This window comes from Ascaphus truei, assembly GCF_040206685.1.
Source record: "Ascaphus truei isolate aAscTru1 chromosome 2 unlocalized genomic scaffold, aAscTru1.hap1 SUPER_2_unloc_2, whole genome shotgun sequence".
Taxonomy (NCBI): Eukaryota; Metazoa; Chordata; class Amphibia; order Anura; family Ascaphidae; genus Ascaphus; species Ascaphus truei.
The window spans coordinates 325,017-345,867 of record NW_027453816.1 but is presented as its reverse complement, the minus strand read 5'-3'; the positions used below and the strand labels follow the sequence as shown (position 1 = coordinate 345,867).

The 20,851-nt window shown below is 50.2% G+C and overlaps 1 protein-coding gene across 3 annotated transcripts in view; it reads left to right on the top strand.

The window, feature by feature from the left end:
• Window positions 1–3,734: 3,734 nt before the first annotated feature.
• The window catches only part of LOC142473264 (diamine oxidase [copper-containing]-like), a 38,530-nt gene continuing 21,413 nt past the window's right edge, over window positions 3,735–20,851 (top strand). For 2 of the 3 annotated variants that reach the window (XR_012790017.1, XM_075580457.1), the window contains exons 1-2: window positions 3,735–3,853; window positions 18,107–19,660. Coding sequence is in view for 2 of the 3 variants with exons in the window: in XM_075580457.1 (XP_075436572.1) it covers window positions 18,118–19,660 (1,543 nt within the window). In the remaining variant the exon portion in view is untranslated. Of the gene's footprint in view, window positions 3,854–6,438; window positions 6,479–18,106; window positions 19,661–20,851 lie in introns of all 3 variants that reach the window. The other variant, XM_075580458.1, reaches the window with a different exon arrangement.

The window sequence follows — 20,851 nt, the reverse complement described above, 5'->3', positions numbered from 1 at the left end:
TTATGTACAGTCTGTGACGGTCAGGGGTAGCCAGGCTCTCAATAAAGGTATTATGGCCGTCTGGTTACCTCTGATCCATATTTTGGGTTTTAGAGTGTCAGCTCTTCAACCTGAAATGTATGTGCTTGTGCAACAATAAAGTATTTGTGTGTCGGTTACCTTTCCAGGAGTGCCAGCGAGCAGGGAGTGCCAGCGCGCAGGGAGTGCCAGCGCGCAGGGAGTGCCAGCGCGCAGGGAGTGCCAGCGAGCAGGGAGTGCCAGCGCGCAGGGAGTGCCAGCGCGCAGGGAGTGCCAGCGAACAGGGAGTGCCAGCGCGCAGGGAGTGCCAGCGCCCAGGGAGTGCCAGCGCCCAGGGAGTGCCAGCGCGCAGGGAGTGCCAGCGCGCAGGGAGTGCCAGCGAGCAGGAAGTGCCAGCGAGCAGAGATCGCTGGGCTATAAGTTTCAGGGGGGGATTTTGCAGAGCAAGTCTTGTAAGATTGTGTTTAGCTAGTCGGGGTCCAGAGTTGCTGGCTACCCCAATAATGTACCCGGGAATCGGGTCAGGAGACCGGATACATGTAGGCACAATGCTCCAGTCAAAATCATGCTCTGAAAACGCTTTCACGACTTACCGCTAGACTCCCTGCTTCAGCACAGACCAGAAAGGTAAATGGGACATATGGGGGTAAGGTATAACCAGAACAGTCCCGGGGTCCCGGCAGTAACACAGGGACCCCCAGTTAATACCCAGTTACTCAGACCCAGTATAGAGGTTCTGGAGGTACTCCAACCATACATGAGGTAGCGAGGGTTTTTAAAAGTCCTAGTCCGGTTTTCAGAGTGTGGGGATTCGGCCGGGGAATATGAACCTGCGCGCTGTCTCATTCTATTCCCCATAACCCAAGGACTTAGAGGAAACATGTGAAAGTACCTTTTATTACATTGTGTTTTAATAGTACATATGTTTGTGCACAGTATTATGAGCTGGGGACTTCCAGGTCCGTGGGTCCGAGAGACCATGTGGCTGCCGAGCCTGGTGCCACAAAGTCTGCTCGGGTCCCGGACATGAAAGCCTCAGATGTTGCCAGGTGTGAAAGCAGGTGGAGTACCAGAGTTGGGCTCAAGTACTCACATCCTGGAGTGAATGGAAGTCATCGGACCACCATTTGCCCCAACCCAGACTTTGACGAGCCTAACACAGCGGGAGACCCTTGCATGACACGTGGCAGAGGTGCCAGGTTGGCGCATGCCCTTGTCAGGTTCCGAATCCGAGCTTGCCCGGCTTCAGGAGACTGACATCGCTCTGATTGGCTGGTAGGAAATTTCCCACGCTCGGATTGGCTGTAGTGCTTCATGAATGAACTCAAAAATACTATAAGAATCCCTCAGCCAATCCGGAGATGAGATTCTGAGCGCTAAGACAGCAGCGGCAAATTTGAATGTATGAAAAGATGCTCCGGGAGAAATAGCAGCGCGCCGGCTTCAGACATTTCAGGACGACTTTAGTGGCCAAGTTCTGAGGACTGAACGTCGCGGTGGCAGATGGAATTGGAGCCGATTTTAGTTCCAGGACGTTTGGGATTTACTCGCGGTGAAGTTATTTCAGGCTCCGGAGCGGATACAGCGGCGGCGTCAGGAACTTCACGCCGATATCAGTTCCAGGACATTTCAGGCTAAGTCTAGTTGTGTAGCCCCAGAAAGTGTGTCTTCTCTTGTATTTTGTGAGTCACTGTGTGTGACGCCTGTTTCTATGGAATACAAGACAATTTGCTTTTCTATCTTGTTTTGCTCAGGGAATGATCCTGGTAAAAAGCTGCAAATACGTGGCCTCCCGTGACACAGCCTTCCACACATATACGGTATGTACTGGTGCAGCCACGAGTATCCGAACGCTGGGAAAATCTGGGACAATCTCCCAGTAATGCTGCAACATTTCCTGTGACATTTCTGCAGACAGACTAATGGCCCGTCGGAGTAACACAGCGGGGGTCCCTGGCAGTCCCATGCAGTTTGAATGTTGCAGCGTTACTGGGAGATTGCCCCAGATTTTCCCGGGCAAGTGTTGGGATACTCGTGGCTGCACCAGTACAGTCTTCCCCGAATATTAGGCCAATCCCTTGCCTTGCTGCACACTCCATGAGGGCCTTTTAATACAGTGTCACTGACACGTCACGGGGGGAGGTTTATTGGCTCATCTGCTTTACATAGTATTTCCTTGGAGGTGTCTGTCTCCTCCCTTCAGGGCAGCGCCCCTACTAATTCCCCGCTTAGTACAGGTACAATATACCCCCCAGTGCCAGTCTGCACATCACCCTCCGAGAGCCGGTGAATGTGTACGGCTGACAGAGAGACATATGTGTACGTTGTATTATATTCACAGCAGGGAATTTGTGCACCCGCAGCTTATCTCTGTAGTACGGTAACTACTGTATGGTACTGGTTTGACCAGCGTGTAGATGTACTACTCACAAAAGCATGTACTTTATTTAACCCCTTCAGGGCTTTCTCACGGTCCATGGGACAATAATTGCATATATTCAGTGTAAGTACCTGCATACGGTTATGCCGTGACGGGGCTGCATACGGTTATGCCGTGACGGGGCTGCATACGGTTATGCCGTGACGGGGCTGCATACGGTTATGCCGTGACGGGGCTGCATACGGTTATGCCGTGACGGGGCTGCATACGGTTATGCCGTGACGGGGCTGCATACGGTTATGCCGTGACGGGGCTGCATACGGTTATGCCGTGACAGGGCTGCATACGGTTATGCCGTGACGGGGCTGCATACGGTTATGCCGTGCCGGGGCTGCATACGGTTATGCCGTGACGGGGCTGCATACGGTTATGCCGTGACGGGGCTGCATACGGTTATGCCGTGACGGGGCTGCATACGGTTATGCCGTGACAGGGCTGCATACGGTTATGCCGTGACAGGGCTGCATACGGTTATGCCGTGACGGGGCTGCATACGGTTATGCCGTGACGGGGCTGCATACGGTTATGCCGTGACGGGGCTGCATACGGTTATGCCGTGACGGGGCGGCATACTGTTATGCCGTGACTGGGCTGCATACGGTTATGCCGTGACGGGGCTGCATTCGGTTATGCCGTGACACGGCTGCATACGGTTATGCCGTGACGGGGCTGCATACGGTTATGCCGTGACGGGGCTGCATACGGTTATGCCGTGACGGGGCTGCATACGGTTATGCCGTGACGGGGCTGCATACGGTTATGCCGTGACGGGGCTGCATACGGTTATGCCGTGACGGGGCTGCATACGGTTATGCCGTGACGGGGCTGCATACGGTTATGCCGTGCCGGGGCTGCAGGCTTATAACGCTTTGGCCTAAGGGTTTAACTAAATACCCCTTATTCATGAGATTACCATTTTATTTTAGCCTAATTGGCAGGAGCGCAGGAATCGCGCTTTTTGTTTTTCTATATGTTTTCGGTTAGGAGGCGCCGTACAGTATGGGTGGGGCGGTTAGAAAAATAACAGCGCCAGTCCAGCGTTAAACGCCGATGCTTCGCCGCGAGAACCTCGCGTTGCGCATGTTCCTGCCGGGCGATAAGAAGCAGACATTTAGCTCAGCGGTGAGTGATCCGTTTGCAACCTCTGAATGCCCACAGGGTCAGCAGCTATGACCCAGGGGTCAGCGGTTTCACACGCCACGCAGGACACTAGCAGGCTAAGCACCTGACATGTCGTCATTATATCAAACCTACAGGTCCCCTCCCTCCGAGCAGAGATAGGATCCCTCCCTCCCCTCCCTCCTTCTCTGTGCGAAATTACCACTGCATACTGATACAGGGTGGCTCACTCGCACACTCGCACACACGCAGGGGGGGAGCAGTGAGCCTGCAGGGGTAAGTCTGGCACAGAGGAGCGCAGGACCCTGCATACAGTACGCAGCCACACTGCTCACCCTATACACAGCCACACTGCTCACCCTATACACAGCCACACTGCTCACCCTATACACAGCCACACTGCTCACCCTATACACAGCCACACTGCTCACCCTATACATACCCACACTGCTCACCCTATACACAGCCACACTGCTCACCCTATACACAGCCACACTGCTCACCCTATACACACGCACACTGCTCACCCTATACACAGCCACACTGCTCACCCTATACACAGCCACACTGCTCACCCTATACACAGCCACACTGCTCACCCTATACACAGCCACACTGCTCACCCTATACACAGCCACACTGCTCACCCTATACACAGCCACACTGCTCACCCTATACATACCCACACTGCTCACCCTATACACAGCCACACTGCTCACCCTATACACAGCCACACTGCTCACCCTATACACACGCACACTGCTCACCCTATACACAGCCACACTGCTCACCCTATACACAGCCACACTGCTCACCCTATACACAGCCACACTGCTCACCCTATACACAGCCACACTGCTCACCCTATACACAGCCACACTGCTCACCCTATACACAGCCACACTGCTCACCCTATACACAGCCACACTGCTCACCCTATACACAGCCACACTGCTCACCCTATACACAGCCACACTGCTCACCCTATACACAGCCACACTGCTCACCCTATACACAGCCACACTGCTCACCCTATACACAGCCACACTGCTCACCCTATACACAGCCACACTGCTCACCCTATACACCGCCACACTGCTCACCCTATACACAGCCACACTGCTCACCCTATACACAGCCACACTGCTCACCCTATACACAGCCACACTACTCACCCTATACACACCCACACTGCTCACCCTATGCACACCTACACTGCTCACCCTATACACAGCCACACTGCTCACCCTATACGCAGCCACACTGATCACCCTATACACAGCCACACTGCTCACCCTATACACAGCCACACTGCTCACCCTATACACAGCCACACTGCTCACCCTATACACAGCCACACTGCTCACCCTATACACACCCACACTGCTCACCCTATACACAGCCACACTGCTCACCCTATACACAGCCACACTGCTCACCCTATGCACACCCACACTGCTCACCCTATACATACCCACACTGCTCACCCTATACACAGCCACACTGCTCACCCTATACACACCCGCACTGCTCACCCTATACACAGCCACACTGCTCACCCTATACACAGCCACACTGCTCACCCTATACACAGCCACAGTGCTCACCCTATACACAGCCACACTGCTCACCCTATACACAGCCACACTGCTCACCCTATACACACGCACACTGCTCACCCTATACACACGCACACTGCTCACCCTATACATACCCACACTGCTCACCCTATACACACGCACACTGCTCACCCTATACACAGCCACACTGCTCACCCTATACACAGCCACACTGCTCACCCTATACACACGCACACTGCTCACCCTATACACAGCCACACTGCTCACCCTATACACAGCCACACTGCTCACCCTATACACACGCACACTGCTCACCCTATACACAGCCACACTGCTCACCCTATACACAGCCACACTGCTCACCCTATACACAGCCACACTGCTCACCCTATACACAGCCACACTGCTCACCCTATACACAGCCACACTGCTCACCCTATACACAGCCACACTGCTCACCCTATGCACACCCACACTGCTCACTCTATACGCAGCCACACTGCTCACCCTATACATACCCACACTGCTCACCCTATACACAGCCACACTGCTCACCCTATACACACCCACACTGCTCACCCTATACACAGCCACACTGCTCACCCTATTCACAGCCACACTGCTCACCCTATACACAGCCACACTGCTCACCCTATACACACCCACACTGCTCACCCTATACACACCCACACTGCTCACCCTATACACACCCACACTGCTCACCCTATACACACCCACACTGCTCACCCTATACACACCCACACTGCTCACCCTATACACACCCACACTGCTCACCCTATACACACCCACACTGCTCACCCTATACACACCCACACTGCTCACCCTATACACACCCACACTGCTCACCCTATACACACCCACACTGCTCACCCTATGCACAGCCACACTGCTCACCCTATACACAGCCACACTGCTCACCCTATACATACCCACACTACTCACCCTTTACATATACACTGCTCACCCTATACATACCTACATTTACCCTGCATACAGTTCATACCCACACCGCTCACCCCATACATAACCACACTGCGCACCTTATACATTCCCACATTGCTCACACTATAGACATACATACTGTACCCACATTGCTCAGTCTATAGATATAAACACACTGCTCACCCTATAGATATACATATCCACACTAATCACACTAAAGAAGACACACGCCTCACCCTGTAGATAATCATACCCACACTGCTCACACACATACAGCTCACCCTATAGATATTAACACCCACACTGCTCACCCTATAGATAGAAGCGGCGGCTGATCTTGTTGGAGAGACCGGCGCAGGTAAGTGTTCCACTCGTCTGCTATTCATCTTTCATGGGTAAGATCTCTGGATCTCGCTGGAGGTAAGATCTCTGGATCTCGCTGGAGGTAAGATCTCTGGCTCTCGCTGGAGGTAAGATCTCTAGCTCTCGCTGGAGGTAAGATCTCTGGATCTCGCTGGAGGTAAGATCTCTGGATCTCGCTGGAGGTAAGATCTCTGGATCTCGCTGGAGGTAAGATCTCTGGATCTCGCTGGAGGTAAGATCTCTGGCTCTCGCTGGAGGTAAGATCTCTAGCTCTCGCTGGAGGTAAGATCTCTGGATCTCGCTGGAGGTAAGATCTCTGGATCTCGCTGGAGGTAAGATCTCTGGATCTCGCTGGAGGTAAGATCTCTGGCTCTCGCTGGAGGTAAGATCTCTAGCTCTCGCTGGAGGTAAGATCTCTGGATCTCGCTGGAGGTAAGATCTCTGGATCTCGCTGGAGGTAAGATCTCTGGATCTCGCTGGAGGTAAGATCTCTGGATCTCGCTGGAGGTAAGATTTCTGGATCTCGCTGGAGGTAAGATCTCTGGATCTCGCTGGAGGTAAGATCTCTGGCTCTCGCTGGAGGTAAGATCTCTGGATCTCGCTGGAGGTAAGATCTCTGGATCTCGCTGGAGGTAAGATCTCTGGATCTTGCTGGAGGTAAGATCTCTGGATCTCGCTGGAGGTAAGATCTCTGGATCTCGCTGGAGGTAAGATCTCTGGATCTCTCTGGAGGTAAGATTTCTGGATCTCTCTGGGGTAATATCTATGGATCTCTCCAGGGTCAGATCCCTGGATCTATCTGGGGTAAGATAACTGCATCTCTCTGGGGTAAGATTAAAGGCACAATGCCAGCTAGGACCGCATTGAAGTAGTGACAGTAATATGTTTAATATTATGGAATTAGGAATCACTTTTTAAAGTCTGGGAATGTGCCTCACATGTACAGAGCTTTCCCAAACCTCACAGGTCTCTTCATCACATGTACAGAACTTTCCCAAACCTCACAGGTCTCTTCATCACATGTACAGAGCTTTCCTAACCTCACAGGTCTCTTCTTCACATGTACAGAGCTTCCCAAGCCTCACAGGTCTCTTCTTCACATTTACAGAGCTTTCCCAAACCTCACAGGTCTCTTCATCACATGTACAGAGTTTTCCAAACCTCACAGGTCTCTTCTTCACATGTACAGAGCATCCCAAACCTCACAGGTCTCTTCTTCACATGTACAGAGCTTCCAAACCTCACAGGTCTCTTCTTCACATGTACAGAGCATCCCAAACCTCACAGGTCTCTTCACATGTACACAGCTTTCCAAACCTCACAGGTCTCTTCTTCATGTGTCGAGAACTTCCCAAACCTCACAGGTCTCTTCTTCACCTGTACAGAGCTTTCCTAACCTCACAGGTCTCTTCTTCACATGTACAGTCCTTTCCAAACCTCACAGGTCTTTTCTTCACATGTACAGAGCTTACAAACCTCACAGGTCTCTTCTTCACATGTACAGAACTTCCCAAACCTAACAGGTCTCTTCTTCATGTGTACAGAACTTTCCAAACCTCACAGGTCTCTTCTTCACGTGTACAGAGCTTTCCAAACCTCACAGGTCTCTTCTTCACATGTACAGAGCTTACAAACCTCACAGGTCTCTTCTTCACATGTACAGAACTTCCCAAACCTCACAGGTCTCTTCTTCACATGTACAGAACTTTCCAAACCTCACAGGTCTCTTCTTCACGTGTACAGAGCTTTCCAAACCTCACAGGTCTCTTCTTCACATGTGCAGAGCTGTGGAATCGCTCCTGTGCCTAAGGATATGAATGTTTAATGATTTATGTTTTACACTCGGAATCATTTGGGAATCTTAAACGTCTTCTTTACGGATGTTAAGACGCCATATACCTCTCCTGTAATCATTTATAGGAACAGAGGCGCCACTCCCCCCTATACCATCTCCTGACTCCATTATCTGAGGTCAGCGCCTATAGACCCCAACACAGAGCAGACGTGGGATGACCACGTGGGAAATAGAGTGGTTTGATATTTGGGAAAACGTGGCTCCCGCACGGGTCTCCGAGAGAGCTGTGAGCAGATAGTGTTTAGCTGGAACGTGAAATAAATGGCAGGGAAGGGTTAACGCGAGGAGCATTACGCGGTGAGATAAAATATCAGCGATGGCTGAAGCAGGCTGATCTTATCAGATACAGTATAATAATCATTACACAGGGAGAAATTACACCGGGCAAAGGTCACCACACTGCAACAGTGCCGCCCGGCACAGGCCCAACGTGACCTCAGGACCATGGCGTGCGCAAAGGGTTAAACGCAGCGCATTGTCACTTTTATATAACAATAAATACATCGCTATTGCTATTCAAATGCTTGTTTTTCACTTTCAGTATTTCCGTGGTAAACCCATGCGTAGCAGGGTCTCACCGTCTTTACCTGATGTCTTCAGGTGATCAGACTGTTTGCCGGTCCACAGAGCGCTGATCCTCTGTAAAGTCCGTATGAAACCATCATTAGTAAAACCGGGCGTAAATACGGAAAAACAGCGACTATAAGGGGGATTACACCCAGAAAGGGACCAGTCTGCTTCAGCACGCGGGCAGCGGTTAGGGTCTGGAGCGTTAGGAATAGTGGTTGAGTCTTGGTGTAAGAAGTGACTTTTCTTAGGTAAGGGGTTAAGGTTTTGGGTAAGGGGTTAAGGTTTTTAAGCTGAGGGGTTAAGGTTTTTGGGTAAGGGGTTCAGGTTTTTAAGCTGAGGGGTTAAGGTTTTTGGGTGAGGGGTTAAGGTTTTTGGGTGAGGGGTTAAGGTTTTTGGGTGAGGGGTTAAGGTTTTTGGGTGAGGGGTTAAGGTTTATGGGTGAGGGGTTAAGGTTTTTGGGTGAGGGGTTAAGGTTTTAGGGTAAGAGGTTACATTAACTGAAACAGCAAATTGTCCTGGCGGTGAAACAGTCATGGCTAATTGTCCTAGACTCATTCAATCTTTTCTAAGGAAGCTGCATACAGTATACAGGTAATGAGAAGCTGGCTGTAATGTGAGGAGGAGAGGTGCTAGTGGTGACGCCATGAGGTTAATGTAAGGATTAGTGGTGCTAGTGGTGACGGCCATGAGGTTAATGTAAGGATTAGTGGTGCTAGTGGTGACGGCCATGAGGTTAATGTGAGGATTAGTGGTGCTAGTGGTGACGGCCATGAGGTTAATGTGAGGAGTAGTGGTGCTAGTGGTGACGGCCATGAGGTTAATGTGAGGAGTAGTGGTGCTAGTGGTGACGGCCATGAGGTTAATGTGAGGATTAGTGGTGCTAGTGGTGACGGCCATGAGGTTAATGTGAGGAGTAGTGGTGCTAGTGGTGATGGCCATGAGGTTAATGTAAGGATTAGTGGTGCTAGTGGTGACGGCCATGAGGTTAATGTGAGGATTAGTGGTGCTAGTGGTGACGGCCATGAGGTTAATGTGAGGATTAGTGGTGCTAGTGGTGACGGCCATGAGGTTAATGTGAGGAGTAGTGGTGCTAGTGGTGATGGCCATGAGGTTAATGTGAGGAGTAGTGGTGCTAGTGGTGACGGCCATGAGGTTAATGTGAGGATTAGTGGTGCTAGTGGTGACGGCCATGAGGTTAATGTGAGGATTAGTGGTGCTAGTGGTGACGGCCATGAGGTTAATGTGAGGATTAGTGGTGCTAGTGGTGACGGCCATGAGGTTAATGTGAGGAGTAGTGGTGCTAGTGGTGACGGCCATGAGATTAATGTGAGGAGTAGTGGTGCTAGTGGTGATGGCCATGAGGATAATGTGAGGATTAGTGGTGCTAGTGGTGATGGCCATGAGGTTAATGTGAGGATTAGTGGTGCTAGTGGTGACGGCCATGAGGTTAATGTGAGGATTAGTGGTGCTAGTGGTGATGGCCATGAGGTTAATGTGAGGATTAGTGGTGCTAGTGGTGACGGCCATGAGATTAATGTGAGGATTAGTGGTGCTAGTGGTGACGACCATGAGGTTAATATGAGGATTAGTGGTGCTAGTGGTGACGGCCATGAGGTTAATGTGAGGATTAGTGGTGCTAGTGGTGACGGCCATGAGGTTAATGTGAGGATTAGTGGTGCTAGTGGTGACGGCCATGAGGTTAATGTGAGGATTAGTGGTGCTAGTGGTGACGGCCATGAGGTTAATGTGAGGATTAGTGGTGCTAGTGGTGATGACCATGAGGTTAATGTGAGGAGTAGTGGTGCTAGTGGTGACGGCCATGAGGTTAATGTGAGGAGTAGTGGTGCTAGTGGTGATGGCCATGAGGTTAATGTGAGGATTAGTGGTGCTAGTGGTGACGGCCATGAGATTAATGTGAGGAGGAGAGGTGCTAGTGGTGACGGCCATGAGGTTAATGTGAGGATTAGCGGTGCTAGTGGTGACGGCCATGAGGTTAATATGAGGATTAGTGGTGCTAGTGGTGACGGCCATGAGGTTAATGTGAGGATTAGTGGTGCTAGTGGTGACGGCCATGAGGTTAATGTGAGGATTAGCGGTGCTAGTGGTGACGGCCATGAGGTTAATATGAGGATTAGTGGTGCTAGTGGTGACGGCCATGAGGTTAATGTGAGGATTAGTGGTGCTAGTGGTGACGGCCATGAGGTTAATGTGAGGAGTAGTGGTGCTAGTGGTGACGGCCATGAGGTTAATGTGAGGATTAGTGGTGCTAGTGGTGACGGCCATGAGGTTAATGTGAGGATTAGTGGTGCTAGTGGTGACGGCCATGAGGTTAATGTGAGGATTAGTGGTGCTAGTGGTGACGGCCATGAGGTTAATGTGAGGAGTAGTGGTGCTAGTGGTGACGGCCATGAGGTTAATGTGAGGATTAGTGGTGCTAGTGGTGACGGCCATGAGGTTAATGTGAGGAGGAGAGGTGCTAGTGGTGACGGCCATGAGGTTAATGTGTGGATTAGTGGTGCTAGTGGTGACGGCCATGAGGTTAATGTGAGGAGTAGTGGTGCTAGTGGTGACGGCCATGAGATTAATGTGAGGAGTAGTGGTGCTAGTGGTGATGGCCATGAGGATAATGTGAGGATTAGTGGTGCTAGTGGTGATGGCCATGAGGTTAATGTGAGGATTAGTGGTGCTAGTGGTGACGGCCATGAGGTTAATGTGAGGATTAGTGGTGCTAGTGGTGACGGCCATGAGATTAATGTGAGGATTAGTGGTGCTAGTGGTGACGACCATGAGGTTAATGTGAGGATTAGTGGTGCTAGTGGTGACGGCCATGAGGTTAATGTGAGGATTAGTGGTGCTAGTGGTGACGGCCATGAGGTTAATGTGAGGATTAGTGGTGCTAGTGGTGACGTCCATGAGGTTAATGTGAGGATTAGTGGTGCTAGTGGTGACGGCCATGAGGTTAATGTGAGGATTAGCGGTGCTAGTGGTGACGGCCATGAGGTTAATGTGAAGATTAGCGGTGCTAGTGGTGATGACCATGAGGTTAATGTGAGGATTAGTGGTGCTAGTGGTGATGGCCATGAGGTTAATGTGAGGAGTAGTGGTGCTAGTGGTGATGGCCATGAGGTTAATGTGAGGAGGAGAGGTGCTAGTGGTGATGGCCATGAGGTTAATGTGAGGATTAGTGGTGCTAGTGGTGACGGCCATTAGGTTAATGTGAGGATTAGTGGTGCTAGTGGTGATGGCCATGAGGTTAATGTGAGGAGTAGAGGTGCTAGTGGTGACGGCCATGAGGATAATGTGAGGAGTAGCGGTGCTAGTGGTGACGGCCATGAGGTTAATGTGAGGATTAGTGGTGCTAGTGGTGACGGCCATGAGCTTAATGTGAGGATTAGTGGTGCTAGTGGTGATGGCCATGAGGTTAATGTGAGGAGGAGAGGTACTAGTGGCGACGGCCATGAGGTTAATGTGAGGATTAGTGGTGCTAGTGGTGACGGCCATGAGGTTAATGTGAGGATTAGTGGTGCTAGTGGTGATGACCATGAGGTTAATGTGAGGATTAGCGGTGCTAGTGGTGACGGCCATGAGGTTAATGTGAGGAGTAGTGGTGCTAGTGGTGATGGCCATGAGGTTAATGTGAGGATTAGTGGTGCTAGTGGTGATGGCAATGAGGTTAATGTGAGGATTAGTGGTGCTAGTGGTGACCGCCATGAGGTTAATGTGAGGAGGAGAGGTGCTAGTTGTGACGGCCTTTAGGTTAATGTGAGGAGTAGTGGTGCTAGTGGTGACGGCCATGAAGTTAATGTGAGTAGGAGAGGTGCTAGTGGTGACGGCCATGAGGTTAATGTGAGGATTAGTGGTGCTAGTGATGACGGCCATGAGGTTAATGTGAGGAGTAGCGGTGCTAGTGGTGACGGCCATGAGGTTAATGTGAGGATTAGTGGTGCTAGTGGTGACGGCCATGAGGTTAATGTGAGGATTAGCGGTGCTAGTGGTGACGGCCATGAGGTTAATATGAGGATTAGTGGTGCTAGTGGTGACGGCCATGAGGTTAATGTGAGGATTAGTGGTGCTAGTGGTGACGTCCATGAGGTTAATGTGAGGATTAGTGGTGCTAGTGGTGACGGCCATGAGGTTAATGTGAGGATTAGCGGTGCTAGTGGTGACGGCCATGAGGTTAATGTGAGGATTAGTGGTGCTAGTGGTGACGGCCATGAGGTTAATGTGAGGAGGAGAGGTGCTAGTGTTGACAGCCATGAGGTTAATGTGAGGATTAGTGGTGCTAGTGGTGACGGCCATGAGGTTAATGTGAGGAGGAGAGGTGCTAGTGTTGACAGCCATGAGGTTAATGTGAGGATTAGTGGTGCTAGTGGTGACGGCCATGAGGTTAATGTGAGGATTAGTGGTGTTAGTGGTGATGGCCATGAGGTTAATGTGAGGAGGAGAGGTGCTAGTGGTGATGGCCATGAAGTTAATGTGAGTAGGAGAGGTGCTAGTGGTGATGGCCATGAGGTTAATGTGAGGATTAGTGGTGCTAGTGATGACGGCCATGAGGTTAATGTGAGGAGTAGCGGTGCTAGTGGTGACGGCCATGAGGTTAATGTGAGGATTAGTGGTGCTAGTGGTGACGGCCATGAGGTTAATGTGTGGATTAGTGGTGCTACTGGTGACAGCCATGAGGTTAATGTGAGGAGTAGTGGTGCTAGTGGTGACGGCCATGAGGTTAATGTGAGGATTAGTGGTGCTAGTGGTGATGTCCATGAGGTTAATGTGAGGATTAGCGGTGCTAGTGGTGACGGCCATGAGGTTAATGTGAGGATTAGCGGTGCTAGTGGTGACGTCCATGAGGTTAATGTGAGGAGGAGAGGTGCTAGTGTTGACAGCCATGAGGTTAATGTGAGGAGTAGTGGTGCTAGTGGTGACGGCCATGAGGTTAATGTGAGGAGGAGAGGTTCTAGTGTTGACAGCCATGAGGTTAATGTGAGGAGTAGAGGTGCTACTGGTGACCGCCATGAGGTTAATGTGAGGATTAGTGGTGCTAGTGGTGACAGCCATGAGGTTAATGTGAGGAGTAGCGGTGCTAGTGGTGATGACCATGAGGTTAATGTGAGGACTAGTGGTGCTAGTGGTGATGGCCATGAGGTTAATGTGAGGAGTAGTGGTGCTAATGGTGACGGCCATGAGGCTAATGTGAGGATTAGTGGTGCTAGTGGTGACGGCCATGAGATTAATGTGAGGATTAGTGGTGCTAGTGGTGACGGCCATGAGGTTAATGTGAGGATTAGTGGTGCTAGTGGTTATGGCCATGAGGTTAATGTGAGGATTAGTGGTGCTAGTGGTGACGGCCATGAGGTTAATGTTAGGATTTGTGGTGCTAGTGGTGACGGCCATGAGGTTAATGTGAGGATTAGTGGTGCTAGTGGTGACACCCATGAGGTTAATGTGAGGATTAGTGGTGCTAGTGGTGACGGCATGAGGTTAATGTGAGGAGGAGAGGTGCTAGTGCTGACGGCCATGAGGTTAATGTGAGGAGTAGTGGTGCTAGTGGTGACGGCCATGAGGTTAATGTGAGGATTAGTGGTGCTAGTGGTGACGGCCATGAGGTTAATGTGAGGATTAGTGGTGCTAGTGGTGATGGCCATGAGGTTAATGTGAGGATTAGTGGTGCTAGTGGTGACAGCCATGAGGTTAATGTGAGGATTAGTGGTGCTAGTGGTGACGGCCATGAGATTAATGTGAGGATTAGTGGTGCTAGTGGTGACGGCCATGAGGTTAATGTGAGGATTAGTGGTGCTAGTGGTTATGGCCATGAGGTTAATGTGAGGATTAGTGGTGCTAGTGGTGACGGCATGAGGTTAATGTGAGGAGGAGAGGTGCTAGTGCTGACGGCCATGAGGTTAATGTGAGGAGTAGTGGTGCTAGTGGTGACGGCCATGAGGTTAATGTGAGGATTAGTGGTGCTAGTGGTGACGGCCATGAGGTTAATGTGAGGATTAGTGGTGCTAGTGGTGATGGCCATGAGGTTAATGTGAGGATTAGTGGTGCTAGTGGTGACAGCCATGAGGTTAATGTGAGGATTAGTGGTGCTAGTGGTGACGGCCATGAGATTAATGTGAGGATTAGTGGTGCTAGTGGTGACGGCCATGAGGTTAATGTGAGGATTAGTGGTGCTAGTGGTGATGGCCATGAGGTTAATGTGAGGAGTAGTGGTGCTAGTGGTGACGGCCATGAGGTTAATGTTAGGATTTGTGGTGCTAGTGGTGACGGCCATGAGGTTAATGTGAGGATTAGTGGTGCTAGTGGTGACACCCATGAGGTTAATGTGAGGATTAGTGGTGCTAGTGGTGACGGCATGAGGTTAATGTGAGGAGGAGAGGTGCTAGTGCTGACGGCCATGAGGTTAATGTGAGGAGTAGTGGTGCTAGTGGTGACGGCCATGAGGTTAATGTGAGGAGTAGAGGTGCTAGTGGTGACCGCAATGAGGTTAATGTGAGGATTAGTGGTGCTAGTGGTGATGGCCATGAGGTTAATGTGAGGAGGAGAGGTGCTAGTGGTGACGGCCATGAGGTTAATGTGAGGATTAGTGGTGCTAGTGGTGATGGCCATGAGGTTAATGTGAGGAGGAGAGGTGCTAGTGGTGACGGCCATGAGGTTAATGTGAGGATTAGTGGTGCTAGTGGTGACGGCCATGAGGTTAATGTGAGGAGGAGAGGTGCTAGTGGTGACGGCCATGAGGTTAATGTGAGGATTAGTGGTGCTAGTGGTGACGGCCATGAGGTTAATGTGAGGATTAGTGGTGCTAGTGGTGACGGCCATGAGGTTAATGTGAGGATTAGTGGTGCTAGTGGTGACGGCCATGAGGTTAATATGAGGATTAGTGGTGCTAGTGGTGACAGCCATGAGGTTAATGTGAGGATTAGTGGTGCTAGTGGTGACAGCCATGAGGTTAATGTGAGTAGGAGAGGTGCTAGTGGTGACGGCCATGAGGTTAATGTGAGGATTAGTGGTGCTAGTGGTGACAGCCATGAGGTTAATGTGAGGAGTAGTGGTGCTAGTAGTGACGGCCATGAGGTTAATGTGAGGAGTAGTGAAATTCAAGAACAAAGCGCACACCTGATAGTGCAGTATGTTAGTTTTACTTGGCAAGAAAAGATAAAAGTTGCAATTTCAAATTGTCAGTGCAATGAGAGCACTGAATGTGGACACTCTTGGGGTATCTCAGCATAAGTAGTGTCTGTGTGATCCTGTCCCCTCCACTGACGCGTCCGTCAGGTCTGCCCTGCTGGTAAAGGTTCCTCCAATTGCAGAGTGCTTCCGCACCACGTGGGGCGCCGCGTCGCTGTATTGCTGCGTCACTGCATTCCCACGCAGTGACGTCACCGGTTTCAGAGCTCCGGCACCACGAGCAGATCGGGAGGAGCAGGGGGAATAATTTTACTCGTCAGCGTCTCCTCGAGTTCTCCTTCTTCCACAGAGCCTGCCTCTCACCCTCCCACACAGTGTCCTGACCAACCAGAACCACCCTACGCATTTCAAGGCGTGTGCCTCTTCGTCAGAGGTGTGGTTTGTGGTTGGCGGGACTGTCATTTATATACCTCTGCCTTAACTTGCAATTAATACAATTTAAAGGAATATGCTTTAATGATGAACTGAAATACGGAAAATACTGTAGACATATAAATATGTATAAGGCAGGGGTATCATAGATGTATGCAAACAATAAACCACTATTAAACATATTTATATATATATATATATATATATATATATATATATATATATAAAAACAGACACACACACACACACACACACACACACATACTGAGTTAATTAAAAAAGCATCATAATACTATAGGCATAATGTGATATAACTTTTTGGGGGACTACTATAGCCCCCATAAAAAATGTCTCACAAGTTTGAAGCCAATAAATAGAATAATATCAGTACAAAAACCTATACAATCTATTATAACTTAACCTAAAGCCACACATGGATGACATAAACCATATTAAATGTAATATTACAAAATAAACTTTTGAATAGTATAATATATATGCATAGCTAGAATAGAAATAAATATATATATTAGATTGATTACATAATACAGCCTGTACTAAAAGACCATGTGAATATTAGTTTAATCATAAAAAAAGAGGCCAGATCAATCCCTTCATTGAGACCCTTAGGGGATAGAGTCCCTAATTGGTGTATCCAGAAAGTCTCACCTTGTCGCAATTTAAGAAAACGATCACCTCCCTTAACCCCTAATTTAACATGTTCTATCCCTGTTACCGTTAAACTTCTTGGGTCCATGTAATAGTATTTGCATCATCTGCACTCAGTTTATTGTTTAACAGTGCGGGTGCCAGCAATGTTTTTAGTGTATTTGCTTACGGTAAACTATCTTTGAATGGTCTGGGAGAATTTTATTAAGAATGTTGTCACATTTAAGAATTTTCCAGTGTTTGTCCATGGACCCTAGAAAGAAGGATCCTTAGGGAAATCAACCAAGTGAGAAAATATTTAGTCCCAAACCAACCACACATGTGGTGGCTCCAACTAATACTAAAAGATCTGAGAGAAATGTGGAAGCACAAAGATCTCAATTTGGGTCCAGGTTTTCTCCCCTAAGGGGATTAGAATCACCAATTGTCAATGATGAACCAAGGCGAAATATAAGCGTCTACTGTCAAGGACAGAACATTCCTGCTTCAGCACGGTCTGTCATCCTTCCTTCCTTCTCTCTGGGATTCAAACCCAGGCAGTCCCAGTAGACTCAATGACCACCGTCCAGCGGGTCTAAGGGGCTGTGCCAGCTTCCACAGCTGGGGAGAATTCTTCCCTGTCCCCCCTTCTCTGAGGAACAGTAGTCTGTCTTTAAAACCACTTCCTTGTTCACTCAGACCAGGCTTATTAGCTCCATTAGTTAGCAGCTGCTGCTGGCTTCTCCTTAGGGAAATTAACTCTCGGTGGACTGGGAAGCACACTTTACTGCACTGTTCCAGCACCTAGAGGATAGTGATGGTATCACAACACACACACACTGCAGATCTCCTCTATATATATATATACACACACTGCTGATCTCCTCTATACACACACACTGCAGATCTCCTCTATATGTACACACACACTGCAGATCTCCTCTATACACACACACACTGCATTATAACTTTATTTCTCTTTCTATTTCATAGGCATCTTTATAATGTGGGCCAGTAGTCTTGTCTGGATGACAACCTTCCTTTGTGTTGGAATGGCTTCCTCCTCCACACAGTCTCCTTCCAGGGGTCGGTACAAGGCATCTGTCTTCGCCGACTTGACACCTAGTGAGATGACATCCATATGGAGCTTCCTAATGGAGCAGGAACACCTCAAGTTGGTCTCCACGCGGCAAACATTTGGCAAAAACTCCATCTTCATGATGGAATTAAACACGCCCAAAAAGCGTCATGTACTCAATTTCTTGGATAAAAATGGTGCCAAGCCCCAACGAGAGGCGAGAGTGGTGGTTATCTTTGGCGACCAGCCCCAACCTAATGTCACTGAATACATTGTAGGTCCACTGCCTTTCCCATATTATTACAAGCCATATGCCTTGAAGGGAAACAAGAAGATCAGCTTTGAGTCAAGGCCCATGACTTATATGGAGTATGAAAATATCTACCAGAAGCTGCAGGAGGTCCTAAAGGAGGTCAACCACATACTGCTGGAGACGTCCGGGTTTTCCTTTTACAACTGCACGAGCCACTGTCTCACCTTCACCGACATTGCTCCACGGGGCTTGAAGTCTGGGGAACGCAGGACGTGGATCATGCTGCAGCGATTTGTGGAAGGATACTTCATCCACCCCATTGGTTTTGAGCTCCTATTAAACCACCGCTCCCTTAACCCCAGGGAGTGGGCTGTAGAAAAGGTGTGGTACAACGGGCAGTATTTCGACAGCATGGAGGAGTTGGTGCAAAAGTATGCGAGGAACGAATTGACGAAGATCCGTCTGCCAGAGTATGTGGAGAGTGACCACTATTCCACTTTCATCCCCCGTGGAGAATACAAGACCAAGACTGACATTCATGGACCAAAGGTGTGTGAGCCACAGGGTAAGCGCTACAGAGTTTTGGGCAACTATGTGGAGTATGCCGGCTGGAGCTTTGCGTACCGGGTGCGTACGTCCACCGGCATGCAGCTCTTTGACATACAATATAACAATGAAAGGGTAGCCTATGAGGTGAGCATCCAGGAGGCCATAGCCTTTTACGGTGGGAACACCCCAGCTGCTATGCAGACCAAATACATTGACTCTGGGTGGGGCATGGGTTCAGTTGACTATGAGTTGGCCAAAGGCATCGACTGCCCTGAGGTAGCCACTTACCATGACATCTACCACTTTTACGACACAGACAAGCCGATTCACTACAAGAACGCCTTGTGCATCTTCGAGCTGCCCACTGGAATGCCCTTACGCCGTCACTTTAACAGCAACTACAAAGGTGGGTACAACTTCTTCGCTGGGGTGGAGAACCACGTTCTGGTGGTGAGGACCACCTCTACTGTCTACAACTATGACTACATTTGGGACTTCATCTTCTACCAGAATGGGGTCGTGGAGGTTAAGATCCATGCCACGGGATACATCCATGCCACGTTCTTCACGCAGGAGGGCCTCCAATATGGCAGCAAAGTCTACAGTCACGTCCTGGGGAACCTGCACACCCACTTGATCCACTATAAAGTTGATCTGGATATTGCAGGTAAGATGTTGTGCTGGGTCCCTTGTGCTACAGGTATTATCTCTGTGTAAGAGACACGGGCAGAGGTACAACCCGGGAGACATATATGGGGAAAATAAACCCCGGCTTTTATTCAGCCCGTAGCTTTAAACCAAACAGTGTAGGGAAGCACAAAAAAACAATCATCCTATCCCTGTGTAAGGCCTCGGTCCCGCTGCGCTCGTTGGCGCGGGCGGCGGGTCGCGAGTTCCCCACCAGCAGGGGAATCCTCGCGAGCCGGTCCCGGTCCCCCCTGGCGGCACAGCTGACTACACGCTGTTGCGCGTCAGCCGCTGGAGACACCACAGAATGGTGTTTTCTAGCTTCGACGCGTGACGTGTGTGGCTGTGAGCCAATGGGGAGGGGAGGCTTCGGGAGGAGGAGAGGCTTCGGGGAGCGGGGAGGAGTGTGGAGTGAAAGCAGGTGAGTGCCTGTCTGTGTGTGTGTCTGAGTGCGTGCGTGCCTGTCTGTGTGTGTATGTGTGTGCCCGAGTGCGTGAGTGCCTGCCTCTGTCTGTGTGTGTGTGTGTGTGTGTGTGTGTGTGTGTGTGTATGAGTGCGTGAGTGCCTGCCTGTGTGTGCGCGCGTGTGTGTGTGTATGAGTGCGTGAGTGCCTGCCTGTGTGTGTGTGTGCGCGTGTGTGTGTGTATGAATGAGTGCCTGCGTGTGTGTGTGTATGAGTGTGTGAGTGCCTGCCTGTGTGTGTGTGTGCGCGTGTATGAATGAGTGCCTGCGTGTGTGTGTGTTTCAACTTACTTTCCAGCTCCAGCCCGAGTCCGTGGAGGGAGGGGGGGGAGAGTAGCGGGTCCCTCCGCTCAAGCCACGCCCCCCCTCCCTGTCAAACCTCCCGCCTCCCGCCCACCTCCCGATCAAACCACCCACCTCCCGCCCACCTCCCGATCAAACCTCCCACCTCCCGCCCACCTCCCGCTCCGGCTCCCGCTCCCTACAGACCGCAGATCGCGGTCTGTGTAGTGTCAGCGCACCGCCTGTCAGCAGCGCATGTGCGCTGACTCTGGGAGCGGGGCCTTAGCCTAAGGGATAACTCACTCCCCCAGTCCCTATCTGCAGGGCAGGGAAGATACGCCTCTTACCCACCTATCCCTGTGTAAGGGATAACTCACTCCCCCAGTCCCTATCTGCAGGGCTGGGAGGATACGCCCCTTACCCACCT